Source organism: Ciconia boyciana, chromosome 19, assembly GCF_034638445.1.
Source record: "Ciconia boyciana chromosome 19, ASM3463844v1, whole genome shotgun sequence".
NCBI lineage: Eukaryota > Metazoa > Chordata > Aves > Ciconiiformes > Ciconiidae > Ciconia > Ciconia boyciana.
Window position 1 is genome coordinate 4,728,830 of NC_132952.1, and position 19,291 is coordinate 4,748,120.

Here is a 19,291-nt window from a genome sequence, read left to right on the forward strand (position 1 = left end):
TATGGCTGTGCTTAAGGAAAAGGACAAACATATACTTAAATTAAATAGTGTAATTTAATTTAGTAGCAGTTTAATTATCATTAAGTTAAAAAAAGTTATAATTAACTATTAACGTTAATGACTTGAGACCTTTCAGAAAGCATGAATCCAAAAGGAAATATCCAGCAGGTGGTCACAGACTTGTAGTTTTTCCACCAGCACTGCCACCTGCATCAGTCTCTTAAAGGACTATTTGTTCAACGAAGAAATTGGTCTACAGTCTGTAACAGGAGTCTTGGCTCTGCTACTTTGCATGGTCTTCTAACAGATACACAATTAGCTCATAGGTGGACAACACAATGGCTGTGTTTGGTATCTGCCGGATGAGTTGGGCAAAGAGTCCTCTATAGAAGGCGAGATAGCCTTCTTCACGTGCTACCAGACGTGCTGTCTGAATGAAAGTCTTGTATTTAGTGCCTTCTTCTCGCAGCCGTGTCCGTATGACCTCTGCAGAAAAGCAAAACAGAGCCCAAAGTTAACAAGACTTAAACCTTCCCAGTGAGAAACATGCCATTACCAGGAAAGAGTATGCAAAACTCAGGGACATGAAAACCTTCCTGTACCAATTGCCTGCCCGTACTTTCAGCCATGGAATCCTGTACACGTTGCCCTTCAGGCAAGAAGCAAAGTTAAAGATGAGTTCCCTTTCATGTGGAATAAATGGATTATTTGCTCATTCAAGCTACTACAGAACTAAATGCTTCACTGATGCTCACATAATCAATATTGCTCTTTCTATATTACCATGATAACATTCACATCTATCCAAAAAGAATAACACTGCTCAGCCCACAGGTGTTTCCCACCACTTGATCACAGAATCCCAAAGGCTGTGGGTACTCAGCTAGATGAGGCTACTAGTGAGAACAGAAGCATTACGCATTCAATTTCTTTTTGGCATTTTTTTGAGTTGTTTGTAAACTAGGAAGTGCCAATCACCAACTATGTGGCTAACTAGGAATGGCGGGACCAGTACTGAAAATGCCAAAGCATACGCACACGCCACAGTAACATGCATTTGGCCATTCAAACGACTAAGAATTTTACAGCCTTAAACCCCATCGTTCGTCTCAGATTACAGGCAACAGCTGTTCTACTGCAGTCATAAATGGAAAAGTTAACATACCATGTGGATAAGCGATACAAGAGGCACAGCCCTTGGAAACAGCAGCAGCAAACATCAGTCCAAAGAAGTTTGTTGAGTTCCTTTCGGTCCCATTAGGAGGAGAAGGGGAGAGCTGGACTTCCTTTAAGTGCTTTTTCAAATTTTCATAAATAGCAAAGCAGATAATGGTCTCCGAAATCCCAGCATAGGAGGCGGTCAGGCCCCTATAGAAGCCGCGGATACCTTCTGTCTGGTAAACATATCTAGCACACTGCAAAGCATTCATTGGTTTTGAACCCCTGACTCTAAAAAAACAAACAGAACAGAGCATATAATGAGCCCAGAAAAAGAATTAATATTAGAAAAACACTCATGGCTTTCAATAGTTTTTATAAGTACAGAAATGATTCTCTGCTAAGTTTTACTCCAAAAATCTTCTAGGAAAGCTGCATAGAGCAGGACTATGATGCTAAGAGTGCAAACTTGGCTTTGCTAATTCACTAATACATACTCGTAATAATTCTTTCAGCTCAAGTTCTATCCAGTCTGTCACAGTTCACACCAATGCTTTAGAAGACAACAAGCATTGAAGAGACACTGCTTTGTGTTAAACTAGTAATTCCATTTAAAGCCATCTTCAGCAAGCCAAGAGACAGAGGTCTGCTACATGAGAAACGATCCTTCATTTTAAAAGGCAGCACTCAGTTCAAAGGGGCCACCCTGTGAAGTGCTGGAATTAAGTCTTATAAATTATTTATAAGTTGTGGTGCCTTAAAGGATCCTTCTTATCTAGCCTTACAAGTCCTTGCAGGAAGGAATTTCCATTCTAAGCAGTCACATTATTAGCAGAGTCCCTAATTGCTTCGATATCCACCAGTGACTGCAAAACACTCAACTAAAAGATATTACTGTCAAATTCCCTCCCTGTCTTCAGGAGGTATGGTTAACAGTAACACAATGCTGAAGGAACCAAAAGAACACTAAGCCACTGCAACAGATTCTTATTGCCTCTACAATGTTTTATGAAACTAAACTGATGTGGCTTCATTACTATTTAAAAACATCACCCTTTCTGTTTACAGCTACGTAGCTGTGTATCAGTAAGCTTGGTTTGTTGCAGTAGGACACACACCTGTATGATCTAGGAGTAGTACAAGTGACATTGCCAAATGGGACACAGACTGCAACCTCACGCTCAGCCTCCCACATGAGCTCTTCTGGCCTTTCCATAGCCTCTATTATTGCTATATCAAAGCATTTCAGTCCTTGATACATTTATCCTCAACATCAACCCCTGAAGTACAGAAGATTCTGTAAGCAGGAATCTGAGAGAAAATTAATGGTATGCCCCACTTTACTTAAGATTTACAGTGAAACCAGAAACTGAACCGAACTCAGCACTCAAGGCAACTTCCACATCCTTCTCAATAGTAACTGTGCATCAAACTGGAGTAGGACACACAGAACCTTAACCTTTAGTCTGACCAGGCAGAAGCATGGTGGCTTGAAAGGTGGAATTGAGGGTGAGGGAAACAACTGGGCAAGATCTATCAAAGTATAAACAGCCATGAGTAAAAACATGAAAGTTGTTTTCCAGAGGCTCCCTTAGCCACTCAGTGGCATCCAATCTCCCTCAATCAGTTACTTACTTCCGTTCCAGTTGCATTCTGGTTTTCACCATCCATATAGGATTCATCAGGGAATTTGTGATAAAGGCTGAAAAAAAGAAAAGAAAACCAAAAGTATAGCTGAATCTGGGCCGGTGTATTGCCATGGCAAACATGAACTTTATACATTGTGCAGTGGGACAGTTCTAGTTACCGGCTCTATCTAGAGGTTTCAAAAGACACGCAGGTGCGTAGCTTACAATCCCTCTCTTGCCAGAGAACCATCTCATGTTAAACTTCAGGACGTATCAACCAATGGCCTTGGAATTTCTTAAAGGATTCTTCCTTTTTGCACCTATTTTCGTATGTACTTCACGTTCCTAAAGACTGCTGCAGACAAGATACCTTACCTACTGACTGGGGTTTAGAATAATAGATAAAAGGAAACCTGTGGGGAAAACACACATGTACTAGTCTTTTGTTTTCCCCAAGGCTCTAGGTGGTGCCATTGAGCCATCTCATTAACAGAATCCACCCATGATTAAGGGGTTAGTTTGGGAAAGATATTTTTAACGATCACTCTGGTGACTGATGCTTGGTCTAGTGGAGCTCTTCTGCAGCATATTTCCTACAAGAACAAACTATTTTCCCCATCCTGGTAGGAAAAATGCAACATCCTAAAACAATTTGGCTAAAACAGTATCAAAAGTTTGCTGGTGTCTACTAATATTTTTTTCTTACATTCAGAGACATTACAATATCATTGCAGCTGTAAAAAAGTTCACCCCAAGTTAGTGAACAACATTCTAGAACTATTTCAAAGTGTTGAACAGGAAAGCAGTTCCTCTGTGGACAAGGTAAGTTAGGAGCTAGCAAACTCCTGTTTTCTGGCATATACAACCTCAAACTAAGCGTACATTTTCAGAACATGCCACATACTGGCCTCTGTACTCATTCATATACCACAGTTATCCAGAGCTGTCAGCCAAGACTGGTGTGTTAGCCTAGGCCCTGTACAGACAGACTGAAGGTCTGGTCCCTGCCTCATGATTCATTCTATTCATTTCCTAACTATTGAGAGGGACAGAAGAAGTCTTGTTGCAACAACAGCGTGGAATAAATACTTTAAAGAATTAAGGTGCCTCTCAGAGCCACACAGATACCAATGCATGTATTGCCTGCTACTGGCGAGGGGCTGGACACTGGGGTATCGCTGCAGACCATACGGAAGATGAATTACAAATACATACCTGCAGAACCTGCAGAACAGATGTGCACAATGTTGCTGTTGGGCACAAAAATGCCATTAAATCGCTCTTTGGCTTTGGAGTAGCATGCAAAATAGACAGCTCTGTGGGAGGGGAGAAAAAAAAAGAGAAGAAAAGCAATGTAATATACACAACATCAAATTAGACACATTACTATTCTTCCCTCCACCCCCTGAAAAACAAGACTCTCTCTCCAAAGTGGCCTCCACATGACTACTTCCATCTACAGGGACACAGTTTGGTTTTTGTTTTTTTTTTTCCCTCCTTACACTACAATGCCACTATCTGACTTGACAACCACAGGGTAGAAATATTTTACTTTCACACCAAGTCTGAGATGGGAGGCAACATGGTCTTGCAGATAAAGCAAGTTAGATTGGATACCTACATCAGCTCTGGCCTTAAACACGCTTTGTAAACTTGGGAATGTCGCTTTCCCACCTGGAGTTTATGTTTTCCATAAATTTGTTCAGCACTGTAACTGTGTTAGCTTTAAATGCTTAACCCTGGACTGAAATGAAAAGTTTTACACACCTCAAATCCCTCAAATAGAGGAAGCTCAGCTGATCTGCAACAGTCAATATGATAAGTAAGAAGCTGTCTGAACCAAGTATGTTCAGATAACAGCTCCTTGAAGTGAACTGCTAGAAAAAGGTGGATATTCATGGCTACAATTTGAGAATTTCCGTAAAGTACCTTATTCCAATCCAAATTCCAATTTATGGAAAAATATGAAGGAACACAAAAGACACCATGAGTGAGCTGCATGAAAAAGCAGACAGTCTTGGATTCAGATCCCTGCTGCAGAGACTACCTGTACAGAAATAAGATTCCCAGTTCCGGGGGAACATCCTACCTACTAGGCAAGAAGCCAGAGAGGGAGTACACCACTCTTCAAGTTCCTTTTTAACTGGTTCAGTTTCAGGCAGAGAACATCTGCCAACTTCTTGATTGCTAACAAGTTTTAACATTTGCTAGGCACAAAGATCTTCAGCCCTGCCAAGAATGGGACAGTCATAGGTACACATGGAAACCATTTAGGTGCCTGCAAGAATTCCAAATACAAACAAACTTTGTAGCTACTTTTGTTGTTGCTGTTTAAAAAAAAAAAAAAAGAGAGGGCACACACACCCCTTTGGGGTTCTGTGGCAGCAATGCACATCTTTCCCCCTCAGCTGCAGTTTTCCACTTGAGAAGATCAAGGACTTTAGGCAATCAAGGACCAGATAGGTACTCCTCTCCCCTGGCATCTAGCTCCTACTCAGTGTTTGGCAAGCATTTCTATGTTTTCGCAGGGAAGCAGCAGATCATATTAGAGAAATGCAAATATTAATCCTACAGATTTTTCTGCACTACTTTCTCTTGTTTTCCCAAGCACATGGTAAGTGGCTCTTTCAATGACTTGGAATTTAAGTGCCTTCTTTAATCTGCACCTTCCAGAGTTATACAAGTGTAAAGCAGATTTTTAGAAGTTATTTCTTAGTATGTATACTGTGCAGTATACATGCACAAATCTCAGTTTATGGATGGGATAACTTCATGACCTATTCTTTTGAATCACGAATGCACTGCAACATTTGGGTTGGTACCTTAAATGTGTCTTTTAGCAATAGTTTAACTATTTACCTTGATGGTGCAACTCCAACCAAGTTTGGACCCAGCCCTCGGAAGAGTGACCTTGGTCCTTCTTTTTCCAGAATTGACCTTAAAATAAAAACAAACAGGGAAAAAAAAAAAGGATAGTATTTGGGTTAAAAGTTATGCTTCTTGTTCTGTCAGACAGTCAGTAAAAAGAACTGTACAAAAGCAATGAGTATTAATTGTGAAGCTGTTAGCTTTTAAGCTACATAATATACTTGAAAATTAGCAGAATTATACACTACTGAATAAAAGCCACTATACCATAAAACTTCAGTGCACTACAGGCAAATGTGTGTCATATGGCTCAAGGTTACAATTTCCATTCTTTGAAAGCTGTCAGCAATTGAATTAAAGTTTCATGGAGCAGCCAGTGGTAGCTGACTGATGAACAAAGAATATTTTTGGCATTCTCTGTATCTAAGCAATTCAGGAGTTTGCTTCCTGTATAGAGACACAAAAAAAAGAAATCCTTTTCCCTTTCACAATTACCTAGTGATGTGTTTTTTCCCCAGAATGCAAGTTGAATGTGGCAACCGTACTACAAGCTATGTCTCCCCGGGTAGTTCAGGGATATCTGGTTTTGAGGGCATTCAAGAGAGTTCACATCATCTTTCCCAAGTAAACTCCAACTAGAGAGGTATTGCTGTGAATCACCGTCAGGACTGGATTTCATGATCAGGTCTAAAGCAGGAAGATCACCAAATGATGCTTTCCTGCAGTTCTGCAATTGCTACAGCCCAGGTTTCCAAAGCCACTTCCACCCATCTTCCCTCACACCTCAGAAGGCACGCTGGGCTAGGACTTCTCTCAAGAGGATGAGCTGTTTGGACAGCTTCCCCAGCAGCTGCCAACTTCTGTACCATACCTTGCTGAAGGGCCTCATTAAAGAAGACTTATCTTACAAATTCCTTGCACTACTAACAGCAGACATACAAGGACTAAAACAACAGCCAAACACTAGTAAACAGCCAAGTATTTACCAGTGAAAGCCAGGTACTGTCCAGTAATCACTGGGATTTCAGTGCATAATCTGCTAGACAGCAGTCCTCTTAACTGAACTCACCATGTGAAAATCATGCGAGAAAATCCAGATAACACCAGGTTCCATGGGTAGTTCACGTGCACCTGTTGGAACTGCCAGTTTTTCAGAATTTGCTTCCTAGGTCATTAGCACTGTTGAGAATGTTCCCCACAGACTCCAAAGCCAAGCTCATTAGACAGGAGAAGATATAGGAGCTTCTGAAACACTTTTTCTGCAGGAGAGTTGAACTTTCTGTGTAAACTCCAGGGCTGAGTGTCTCCAAGGAGACAGATCCACCAACTACTTGTTCTTTGTCACTTAACAGTCACGACTGCAGATTCCAGCTGGGGTGACTCATCAGAATCTTAAATGGATTAGACAAAAACAGCCTGTCCTTCTGGAGTGCTTTCTATTCAGCAGCAGGCTTAACCTGCCCTCCTGAGTACCTACTTTCTTTCTATTTACAGCAGTTAAAGGGCTTTCATAGTCAACACCTTTAACTCTTATAGAACGATTTTATATGTAGGACTCTAATGGCTGCTTCTTTAAGCCATACAATTTTCCCAAACCAGAAGGCCCAACTCATATCCAGTTTGGCAATACATGCATGACCAGGATTGAGAAAGGGATGGAAGAGTAAAAGCAAGAGACCTAACTTCACTTCTTCCTTCATACATTTGTATTTTATCAGAAAGATCATAATCAATAGCATTATCTGTTCGTCATAGATGCTGCCTGCAAGGCAATGACAGCATAAATATTTTGCTCTCACTTCTTAATCCTCTGAAGTAAGGAGGTCAAAAACTTGGTGATACATGCACCTGAGCAACTCCTGAAGTGAAATGAAATCAAGATCACAGTCACCAAATTTAATGAGCTTAATAAATGTATTAAAAGGTTGACCCAATTTGAAACTATTTCCTCTCTCCCTAAAAAAAAAAAAAAAAAAAAGACGACAACCCCAGAAAAAGATGGGCCAAGAGGATGAATTAAGGGCCTTGTGCCTTGAAGTTTCACTCCCAGTTACAGCTGCCTAAAGTCCAATGCTGCAAGGTGAAAAGATAGCAAGGGAAAGGAGACTAAAATCAAAGGCAACTGGCACTACCTTACATTTTCAGTCACGAATTGCTCTAGACTCACCTCTGAATAGACAAAGAAATGTTTGGCAGGGGAAAGAAGCACTGTTTACAATACAGAAACTCAAGTCCCAGAATGACTCTAGCCAGATAGTTCTGCAGAGAATTTGAATTAGCACTGTACTGTTATATAACTGTGCAGCTTCTCCCCAGGCAATCTGCCAAGGATGTTGGCCTTACATAAAATCATTCAACTTGCTTTGCTAGTCGTTATTTTCTTTGGCTTTTCTGCTACCTCATTTAAACAGGACCTCTCTGCATCACCCTGGGGTGCCCAATGCTCCAAATAAACTCAATCTATTTGCATGAGATCTGAACCATAAGTTTATGGTGCTTTGATATGAAAGACAGTAGTAGAGATTTGGACTTCAGAGTTGCTGGTAAAAGTATTCAGCAGTTTGTAAGCTAGATGATTTCGTATTTCCTCCTCTTTATGAATACACATCTGAAAAGGGAACAGCTGGAGCATCAACTGCTGCAGTCTGAACCACACAGAAGGCTTTTAACAGAGATCCTAAGTAATACAGGTGTAAAAAGGATTGATGCATAATAATAATTGGCAAAGACAACATCTAATAGCAAACAGAGGAGAGCTCATTAAGTCACCTATAGCTGAGGAAAAGACAAAAGCTTCCAAGACCCCGATTAGACATTATATTTTAGCAAGAATGCTTTTGCAAAAAGTGTCCTTCTCCCACTCCCATACGTTTCAGTTATAGATCATCCACACAAGAGCGCAGACAAGTATAACTTAAAATATATGGGAACACAGAATTCTGGAGGTCATCTTAGAGGTTCAAAGCAGGGCCAGCTTCAAAGACAGATCAGGGGCTGACATGCATCCCTAAGTGCAGAGAATCAGAAACCTTGTTACAATGCTGGTCCATTAAAGGTGAAGGGAAGGCTACAGGCTCTCGCTTTTACGTGACGCTCCAGAGAGCGCGCGTCAAGAGAGGAAGTAAAACTTCCCCCTATCAAACAGGTAAATAGTATGGGCAGCAATACGTCTACTGCCTACTCAAAGCAAACTGGGAACGGCTCCAGGAAAAAGAAAAAGACAGCATATATGGCTTATTCAGTCCTTCAATCATTTGCCAAGAATTAGCCCCAGCTAGTAAGGATTACCTGTTCCAGTGCTCAAAGGAGACAGTAAACATGATTATTCCCAATAAGAGACAAAGATGACACTTTTCAGTGTTGAAAGAGAGAAAAAACCCTTTCCTCCAGAATATCTGGTGTGATAGTTCCCACAAGCTAAGGCATATCAAGAGTTTACAGTATGTCCTGTGTATTGATCCCTAGGAAATCATAACTACCAAAAAGCCTAAATGTGAGGAGACAATTTAAAAATAACACCTCCAGACACTTATTCAAATCAATTCACTTTGGAAAGTTTCTAAGTGGTGGAAACAAATTTCTGTGGAAGTTGAAAGGAATGCTCAGGAGTCCTGAATATGTATGTGTTTTTAAAAGAATAATTTATCCTTCTACCGCTGAAGGCAGAAGCCCAACTGACATGAATCCTTCCAGTGCAAGTCTGGGCAAAATCTCCATTCCATGTTTGCACAGAGGAATTGAAACTCAGAGCACTGGTGTCAAGCAACACTGAATGACAGGAGGAGCAGTACTCACTTGAGAACACTGAAGAGCCCGGGTGATACAGATGTTGGCCTGACCATTCCTTCACCACTGATGGTCCCCAGCTGGACTTGTGGGTAGTAGACAGCCCGGAAGGCTAGCTTTGAAGATTGGAGCCTAGTCTTTATTACCTCTAAGGGACATGTAAAGATGGCACCAACTGTTCCTCCGCATCTGTAAAATACAATTTAAACAGAAGACAGAGTCAGGAAAACATAGCTGCACAGACGTGTCACATCACAGCATGGTGTATAAGTAAAATCTGAAGACTTGTCTCCAGTTGCTCCACATTGTGGACAAATTATTAGGAAGCAGGGCAGTTTTGTCACTAGGCAAGGGAGACTGTTCCTAAGCCCTGGGGGAGAGGAGAGAAGGTTGAGAAACTGTGATAATGATCATGTGTAGTGATGAGATTGGTAAACACAAATATGATACCCAGCACTAACAAAAAATCCCTGAGTGACCATGTGCTGGTCCCATGTTCTGCCAGGACTTGGAATTCTGCCTGTAAAAACTTCAGAGGCATCTATGTTTCTGAGGTTGTTGTCCTAGAACAGACATACCCTTGGATGGATTTTTCTTATGGGAAGCAGGAAGCTGGCAGATGAGAACAAGCCACTGGGGATTAGGACACTATAGACTGAAAACACGGCAATATAATTCTTCACCATTTCAGTACTTACGATTAAAACAGCTGTCTTCAGAAGTAGAAAATATAAAATCTACACTAAGTTAGGCTCTCTTAAAAACAATGGATATCAACTACTTTTCTGGGGGTGGGGGCAAGGAAGCTGCAAGGATGAGAGGGAGGGTGGGAAAACAGAATAACAGGACAGAAAGGCTACTAAAGAACAGAATTCCCATACTCTGATAACAGAAGGACAAAAATAAAATACTATACACCCACACATATATGTGTGTGTATATATACATACACACATATATCAATATCAATATATATAAGAACAACAATTATCCTATAATAGGCATATACTTATCTTAATGTAGTCAGACTGAGCCTCAGAAAAAGCACATCGGGCTGAGAATATAAGGTGTACGACTCTTAATTGTCATTTTAATCACTGATCTGAAAAGTGACTGGTCAAACCATTTCTCTCTCTGCCGCTGTTCCTCTTTGGTAATTGAATGTCCCTTCTGTCAAACTTCACAATTAAACATAATGTTGAGGTTGGCTAAAAGGCACTATATCTAAATTTTATTAATCGAACACGCTGGGATTTAGGAAGATTTAACTAAAGATTTCAGTTCTTCTCCATGGGTGTTTACTACAACTGAACCTATTGACTAGGAAATATTTTCTTTGTTTACACAAGTGTCAAAGCATGTGATTCCTTCAAAAACCTCTGTTTGCGATTTTCCTTAAAAAACACCATGAGTCAACAACTTAACTCTCTGATGTTAATGTGAAATTGTAATTTAAGTAGTTTTCCATGAAAGGGAGATGAATTGAAAAAAAAAAAATCCTATCTTTTCTCTTGTGCATAAAAAAAGCATTGCTTGCTAAAGTCATAAGAAGTTTGCACACGCTAATTTGGGAACAGAGATCCATAAAAGGACATTAATAAAGGTACTAGCGCATATTTTCTAAAGCCCCATCTATACATGAACTACTTTACTAGGGGAATCTTTTTTTAAACACAAGGAAAATGGTAATTGAAGAATAGCAGAAAAATCCAAGCCGTAGATACGTACTAGTTTATAAAAGCTTTATCCAGTACAGCTTATTTTGCTCGCTGAAACAGTATGTCTTATATCAAACAGTAACCATTCTTTGCCAAAACCCTGAAGCCCCTGCACTTGCACTAACAGCCTGGCCACCCTGGCTGTACAACCACAAAAACTAAGTTTCTTTATACGGTTCAAAAGGACACCTCAGACCACGTGGCCGGGGAATACAACTTCCTCACTACAGTTTTCATGTTCTGCGAGATTCTGTCTAAGTACATGATCCCAAACACTATGCTCTTCAGATACAAACGCATTCAACAGAAGAAACTCTGTTTTCACTGAGACTAGCAATATGATTTAACAGCATGCTTCAATGAGTTTCTCCTTTAAGTTCTTGCTTCTTCCTCTTCCCTCCTGAAAGCAGAAAAAACCTAAACTAGGGACAATTCATACATCCAGAGTGACAGATACTGTAAGAAAGAGCTTTGCCTTAATCCCTTTTAAACACTTACGCTTTGACTGTTGAATAAAGTCACAACGTTGTTCATGAAACTAGGTACATAGCAGCTGAAGTTGTGTCATTTGGCTCAAAAATGACAGTGTTCACAGAGACCTTATCAGGCCTCTGATTATTTTGTGTACTGAACCAGGGCTTGGACACAAGCCTTCTGTTGTGTCAATACTACTCTGGAGGACATCGCTTCAGTTTATCCTTCTCTGTTTTGTCAGATGCATCTCACGTGCTCACATTTCTCTGAAATTAGATCTTGGGGGGAAAAGAGAGAGGTCAGGAATGGCTTCTCCAGCAAAACGTTTCCTGTTCCCACAGCTCACACTTATAACTCGGAGCAGAAAGTGTTTCAAGGATCCCTCTCGCACATCCCCACTGCCACCTTTCCTACTGTGTATATCCAATACAGACACATGTATAACGAACACCTGACTAATCAACAGGCTCAAGAGAAATTGTAAGTCTGTGGGAACTCGATGAAGAGAATTTGATTGCCTTAATTCCCAATTAATTTATCTACCAACACTCCACTACTGTGTACTCCATCTTCAGTCCTCATTCATTTCATATTTATGAACAGTAAAACAACACTTTCACAGTAACGATTCATAAATTCAGAACACTGAAACTCCATTTGCTGTTTCTGAACTACCAGCTGCTCACTCTAGAGTGACATCTTGCCATGCAATTTTTTAGCCTCTCTGGCATATTCCCTCCTACATCAGCTGTCTTCTTGCCTTCCTAGCCCACTCCTTGCCTTTCATCCTTCCAGTTTGATAATCCAGTTAATTTATGCAGCCTTTAATATTTAAGTACTTCTGGTAATGCATATGTAATCCTCCGATATTCAACACAATGAGTTAATATCTGCATCATCAGTTTTAACAGCTCAGAGTTTATGCTGTCAGTGTGACATTTAAGAAAAAAGCATTATCCAACAGAGCAATTCTCAGAAGGTCAACAGGGTGCATACATTATGTCCCAAACATAAATACGCAGCAGATAGTTCAAGGAAGGACTTTGATGTATTGGGCAGCTTTTTCAGATGAATTTATTTTCCTCCACATGGGAATTCTATGCATCATACCCTGGTGTTGCTCTGTTCCCTGGAAAGATGGAAAAATAACACACTGTGCATAAAAGAAACACTTTGTATTCCTAGGGTGTTCCAAATGCCTACATCTGAGAAGAAAGGAAAAACAACCAGCATTCCTCAGCTACACAAACAGCCATAAACCCTGAAAGATTCAGACTATGGATATATAGCCAGAAATATTTCATTTGGGAAAATCTTATGCTGCAATCAAGGCAAAACCTCCAAGTCTTCATACTGGTTTGAGTCAGGAGGTTTTTTGATACATGAGTGCAGAACTACAGTTCTGAAGATGTTAAGCAGTGTTTACTGCACTAGCCTCTTGCAAAAATCCCAAAACAATGTCTAAATCTGTCCTTAGTCAAAAGATAGAAACCCCCCCGAAACAAAACACTGTGGCAGAGTACCTTCAACAGGTCCCATGGCAAGGATACAACAAGAGGTTCCCAGCCGTGCTCTGCATGTATCGCAGATAGAAAATTTCTTCAGTGTGAGACACCCAACAATTCATCAGCTTCGGCCCGTCACTTACTGCCAGAAAAAGTGTTTGTACTTCAGGCTTTGAACACCTCCTCTAGTTACGTGATGGGCCAGGCATATATTGCCATTAGAGCAGTAAAATACAGTTCTCTGCTTTGTGATGTCCAAACAAAGGAACTAAGGAAACTTGGTCTGAGAACATGAAACATACTTTGTGTTTATGGAGATACATAATGTACTATATATTAAGAGCTGCAGAAAAATTATTTACTTCCATAAAAAGAAAACACCGTTTAAAAAACATGCCAAGGATGTAAATCTCAAAATCCAATTCCATTTTTTCTCTTGCTGCCAGCTTTCTATCTTTACAAAGTCCACCCCCGATATACCAGTGACTTGCATTTGAAATAAACTCTCAGCACCCACTAACACAATTGATATAGATGCCAACAATCTTAATTAAGAGTAGGGCTTACTTCATCTGTCCTAGATTTAATCACTGAGCAATATTCTTAATGCGAATAACAACACAATGCTGAATGTTAAAGGAAGTTGTGCAAAACAAAAACAAACCAAAAAAAGCATCCAGACCTTTAATGATCTTTCAGCAGAGTACCACTGACTTTACCAAGATCGTGAGCAAGTATGATGATGAGCTGCTTGATTAGAGGAACTGTAACTTATAACCCAGCCTGACACATTTTGCTGCGTGAGCATTTGAAATTACCTCTTCCTCCCCAAAGGACAGCAACTACTCTCAACATTTAGCAGTGAAATTTTGACAGGAGTCAAGTGAAACACTTGCAAGAGAAGTATTAGTGCAAATAGTCTGGCAACTATACTTAACAGGCCACTTTAAGAACCAGGCTGACAAGTATATGTCAATTCACACTTCATGGATAGCACCACATACGGCTTTAAACTTCAAAATACACCTTGGGAAATCATTTGGTACTATTGACTGGACCCGTCTGATGGATTCAGAAGCCTGTAATGCTCCCTGAACACAGCTGCAAGAGTCTGGATTCAGCGGGACAGCCAGGGATACAGCTAAACCATGGCACTAACAGCACAGAGTATTATCTGCTTTCCTGGTTGCTGACATAGGATCATGCCCATGAAGGCAGATAAGGAAATCCCAAAGCAAGCAGTATATTCACAGCAAGCGCAAAAAGTTTTAAAAGAGATTGTATTTGCAATAGGAATTTCATTCTGTTTTTTTAAAACGTGCCACATGCTCTAGCACGACATGCACAGCATAAACAGCGAAGCAGGTTATATCTTTGATATTTCGTTAGTGCGTCATCAAGACTGTAAACAAAACAAGCTGCTGCATTCTCAGATGGCATAGGAAATGGAGTACCAAAACAATACAGACTGTTCCTAATGCCTTAATTTTGAGTTATTAAGCATTCAATACATTTCCAGCTAATAATGTTATCATCAGGTATAGATATTCCTGTAAGCACTTACTGTGCTCCTTGAGCTGATACGCTCTCAGTGAATTACATAATGCACATGAGAAACTAAACTAGGTAGAGGGCTGGAAGACAGACAATCTCATCATCAACGCTATGGTCCTGGACCACGTACAGTATGGCAGACACACGTACTTCAGGTGAAGACTGCTTCTCTCCATTTTACAAATGGAAACATTATTTCCTAAATGGTTTGTCAGCCTTAGCACACTGCTTAACAATTAAGATCTGGGGGAGCGGTATGCCAGTCCCTTTCCCCACAACTCGTTTGGTTACTAATTTGGGGAGTAACTTTTCTTTAGACATTCAGGCAAACCCAGGTCAAATTCAACACTTCAAGCAAGGCTCTCAGCAGCCTAGTGCATCAAACACCTCTCGGCTGCAACTGAGACAACCAGCCTCCTATGCTCATGGAGACAGATGTCACTACACCCTCAATTCAAAGCAGCTTCCTGTCACCAACCTTCCCAAAGTATGCTTCCAACTCTTTTACAGGTGGCTTAAACAAGCTTTGGTATTTAAGGTTGCTTTTCAGAGCCATAGGAGCAAGGGAGTTCTGGACTTAGGCCTCAATACCAAGACAGAAAAAAACTGTCACAAACGTGGTTTTATTCAAACAAACAGTCCCCCCAGTTTGAACCAAACTACTAAAGAATACATATCACACAGTACCCATATGAAATCAAGATAAAAAGTTCGTTCCCAGTTTTTGCTCTTTGACAATTCTATGAAGGGCACTGCAGCCTCCGATACCACTTCTTAGGAAATCCCTGTAGTAAACACTATTACTCCAGCTGGAAAGACAACATGGAGTAACCTCTGCTGCAGCCTAGTCCAGTTTCTCCCAAACAAAAATAAGCCACAACAGCACTGACTTCAGCAGGGAAGCAGGAGCCCAGACTTGTAAACATGCTTACATCTGTTGTGCAACTTAGGCATCATGCTCTTTGCTGCTTCTGAAATCTCCCCTGCCCTCAGAGTCACCTTCCCACCAAAATGCCAAGACCCTTTGGTTCACTGTAACTATTGTAAGCCTTAAAAGGAACTAACAGAAAAAAAAGGAAGCCAATGAGTGAGTCTGCCTACAGTAAGTCAGCTAATAGGAAGCCATCTCTTTCAACAAATGGAGAACACTTTCATTTCAAAATGAAAATATTCGAGTGCATTTCATCACTCCTAGCCTCTGAAGTATTAAACATTTCTGTTCTGGCCATTAAGATTATCTGGGGCTGGCCTGCCTTTTTTGTGCACACATAAGGATACTGTATTACATCTTCTTAAGCTGACACCCCACCCCCCCCACCCTCACAGGAAGCTATCGTAATACCAATAACATCTCTACCAAAATTATTTCAAGCGAATGGGCTGCTCTTGCTTTATCTGCAAAAAATACTTTACAGTTGAACAAAGGTTAGTATCTTACACAACTTATAAAGTATTCTGAAGTTCCAACACTTTCTTCTGCTGGAGGGGTAATTTTATGCAAGGTCCTGGTTCTGCAAAGAGCTTTATGTCACAATACCACTCATTTATTATAATAGGGTTCTCTGAAAGAAAGTGCAACGGTAAAGGTGTTTGAAGGACTGAGGAAGGACCTCAACAGAGACTACGACTCAAGCACTAACACACTAACAATTTTTTCTAAAATTCCTTTGATGATGTAATAGATGTAGCAAAATATTATCACAGCTGAGCTCCTTTAATCAGATTTTATTGAAAAGGCATCCTTTACCACGGCTACTACTAAAAACCAAAATGTGCAAGGCAGACAAGGCACAGAGCCTCATATCTAACATGATTTGGGTTTCTAGCTTGTCTATCGGCTGGCTGGTCCAGCACCCCTCCAAACACATCACGTATTTCCCATGACATTTCTTACATGTAGAGAAAGCCCTAAGAAGTCTGCATTTCTCACTTAAAAAGCAGAGATAATAGCATTAGTAGATATGCGTACACACAGGATATGGAAGTTCAGGGCCTTGGACAGGGAACCGCTCTGAAATAAACTGTTTGGATGGTAGGAGCGTGTGTGGTGGACCAAATGCTTTAGCATTGGCTGCTGCATGAGAAGACTAAATTTGCTGTCTCATTTTCCTTTCTGTAACATCACAGCAACATAAATGATGGTACACTTTTCTGTGTCTCTGTAAATAACAAGATATGCAGAACAAGAATCAGGTCCAGCAATGAACATTTAAAGGCCTGTACACCCTAAAAGACCATCTCTTTCCTCTGTGCTGTATCTTCATCGCTGCTTTAGAAACAGATCAATCTCATTACACCAGAGTGGTCAAGGGGATAGTTCCTGCTGTGCTTCCATTCTCTCCGCCCATGCTCTCTCAAAAACAGATTGGACCTGGTGACTTCCTAGGCGTGCTGCAGAAAACGGTTGCTTACTAGGATCCTTAGAGAAGGTCGAGGGTACATTAAATGAGTAAAGGAGACGCTGATCCCCCAGTACTAGATTAGAACACTGATGAGTGTAAAATTCCTATTTATTTCTAGCCTGATGAGTTATGTGAGGACACCTAGAGTTCTGGATAGGCATTGTTACTATCCAAACAAGTTGCCTGCGTACATTCAGGTCCCTTTTCTGTCGCAGGCTCCAGGTACTACTCTAATGCAAGTGGTGGAGGTGGGGGAACGAGAGGACTTAAAACCACACATAGTATCCAAGTCAGCAGAAGGAGGGCAGTGTCTCTGAAAAAACTTAGCTTTGTTGGGTTTAATATTGTATTAAATGAACTTACTGCTCCAGGGACATGTCAGAGGAGACTGAAGTCTCCTCTTTAGCAACAGAAGAAACAATGGTCTACCATTAAACAGATTTAAACTAACAATAGATTCCATGTTGCCTTCCTAACTCTTGTCAGCTGACAAGCACTACAGAATATTCTACTACTTAGATAGTTTAAGCCATTAAAAAAAAGATTAAAACAAACAAAGATTTCTGATAAGGTCAGAAGCACATACAACAGCACTTACTATCTGCCTAAGAGATGATTTTTTTAAAATTTATTTTTAATTTACACCATAAAATGATCTGACTGGACTACTATTAAAATCACTGTAGTAAGTTAATTAACAAAGCCTTTTCAGAGGGTTTTTGTTGGTGGGTTGTGGTGGGGCGGGGTTGTTACTTTAAGCTTTTAACACAACAAAAATAAGAAGTTTACAACTCCTTGCAAGAACTTAAAAGAAGTGGTGCGGCACACCAGGTCACTTACTCAGAAGTACCAGGACCTTCTCTCACTCTCTTTCCCCCCATCCCTTTTTCCTTTTTGGAGTACTTGCTCTTCAGTATAATTAGATGGATCAGGCAGTTACGCAGCCTCCACTATTAACTGTCACCTACGCAGAGGTTACTAAAGCGTTGTGCAAATATGTTCCTTTACAAAATCAAGCTACGGTCCATCAAAAAGCATAAAGCCGGCTGTCTGGACAATGCTTGCTGGGCGATATCCCTCAGTTCCTGCTTGATTCAGCTGGAGCCACATACGAGGGCAGTATTTAAAGTGTTTCATTTAACAGAGCGGGAATGCCACAGCTATGCAAGATTTTGAAATTATATATAGCTAAATGTCACGGCAGCCCAACTGACTCTGCCCAGTGCTGACCTCCAGTCGCACCATGACCCCTTCTTACCCTTCCTGCTTGGCTTGCTAAGGATGTATTTTCTAATTCTGGAAAGGCACCGTTTGCCTTGCCTCTCTTACACAGGCGGCGAGGAGAAAGCTCCCTGGCTGTCACGGACACGCGTGTTCAGAGGGCACGCAGGTTTGCGAGGGAGACGGTGGAGAAGACGGGGGCTGGCGCCCACCGCCCGTTTCCCCGTTGCCAGCGGCACGCCGAGGGAGGGAAGGGGACGGGAGGGGACGGGAGGGGAGGCCGCCGGCCGCGCCGCAGCCACCCCTGCCGCCAGCCCGCCCTCACCTCACCTCACCTCAGGCAGCGGCCGGGCACCCCGGCGGGGAGCCGCCGCCCGCGAGGCCACCGCGTCCCTCTCTGCAGTGCCTCCCTCGGCGGGCGGCAGCCCCTCCACCGCGGCCGTAACGCCGCGCCCCCGCCGCCCGGCCCGGCCCTCCGCCGCGGCGGCCGCACTCACCCCCCAGCGAAGAGGTGCAGCAGCGTGTTCTCCTGCGGGGCGCCCGCCATGATGATGATGGTGATGATGATGATGTCGCCGCCGCCGCCTCAGGCTCCGGCTCCGGCAGCGGGAGCGGAGGCCGGGCCGCGGCGCGCACGTGACGCCGGCGGGCGGTGCGTGATGCGTCAAAGGGCCGCGCGTGACGTCACCGCGGGCAGGACCGCCCCCTCCTGGGCGGGAGGGGCAGGCTCTGCTTCAGCGTAGCGCGAAACAAGATGGCGTTGTGAGGCATGGTGGTTTTAGCAATACATAGCAGAGTGTTCGTGTGCCAGGTCGTCATCAGTGCAGACACCCCGGGGAAGTGACGACCACTGTGTACAAGTACACGTGGTCCTGTGCCACCGCCTGTATCTCCACAGAGCTCACAGCTAGTTCCGCAGAGCATCTCTGTACTGTGCTTGAGCCAACGCCAAAGCTCAGATTTGCTTTGGGCTCGCA

General features: G+C 42.0%; 2 protein-coding genes across 3 annotated transcripts in view; both read right to left on the bottom strand.

The window, feature by feature from the left end:
- Positions 1–232, bottom strand: part of TMEM201 (transmembrane protein 201) — a 35,212-nt gene extending 34,980 nt beyond the window's left edge. Inside the window, exon 1 of the mRNA XM_072884329.1 lies at positions 130–232. The gene's annotated coding sequence lies outside the window, so the exon portion shown is untranslated. The remainder of the gene's footprint in view (positions 1–129) is intronic.
- Positions 233–283: 51 nt separating this feature from the next.
- SLC25A33 (solute carrier family 25 member 33) lies at positions 284–18,972 on the bottom strand. 2 transcript variants are annotated; one of them, XM_072884331.1, is made up of 8 exons: positions 18,812–18,950; positions 11,657–11,910; positions 9,450–9,629; positions 5,646–5,723; positions 4,002–4,102; positions 2,794–2,860; positions 1,166–1,449; positions 284–486 (listed from the first exon to the last, which is right to left on the bottom strand). In XM_072884331.1, the coding sequence occupies exons 3-8, from the start codon at positions 9,494–9,496 to the stop codon at positions 284–286; spliced, it is 780 nt and encodes a 259-aa protein (XP_072740432.1). In that variant the 5' UTR covers positions 9,497–9,629; positions 11,657–11,910; positions 18,812–18,950. The 2 variants fall into 2 exon arrangements, with proteins under 2 accessions (XP_072740432.1, XP_072740431.1); XM_072884330.1 differs by lacking the exon at positions 11,657–11,910 and having other exon boundaries at positions 18,812–18,972.
- Between the last annotated feature and the right edge of the window lie 319 nt (positions 18,973–19,291).

What these genes read in the sequence shown, in the direction of transcription:
- SLC25A33 (XM_072884330.1), bottom strand. Translation starts at nt 18,861, where the DNA reads ATGGCGGGCGCCCCGCAGGAGAACACGCTGCTGCACCTCTTCGCTGGG. An exon ending in GGGCTCTTCAGTGTTCTCAA is followed by an intron (nt 5,724 to 9,449) that starts GTGAGTACTGCT and finishes TTTTATTTTAAG; the next exon opens with GTCAATTCTGGAAAAAGAAG. An exon ending in TTGTATCGCTTATCCACATG is followed by an intron (nt 487 to 1,165) that starts GTATGTTAACTT and finishes GCTTTTCTGCAG; the next exon opens with AGGTCATACGGACACGGCTG.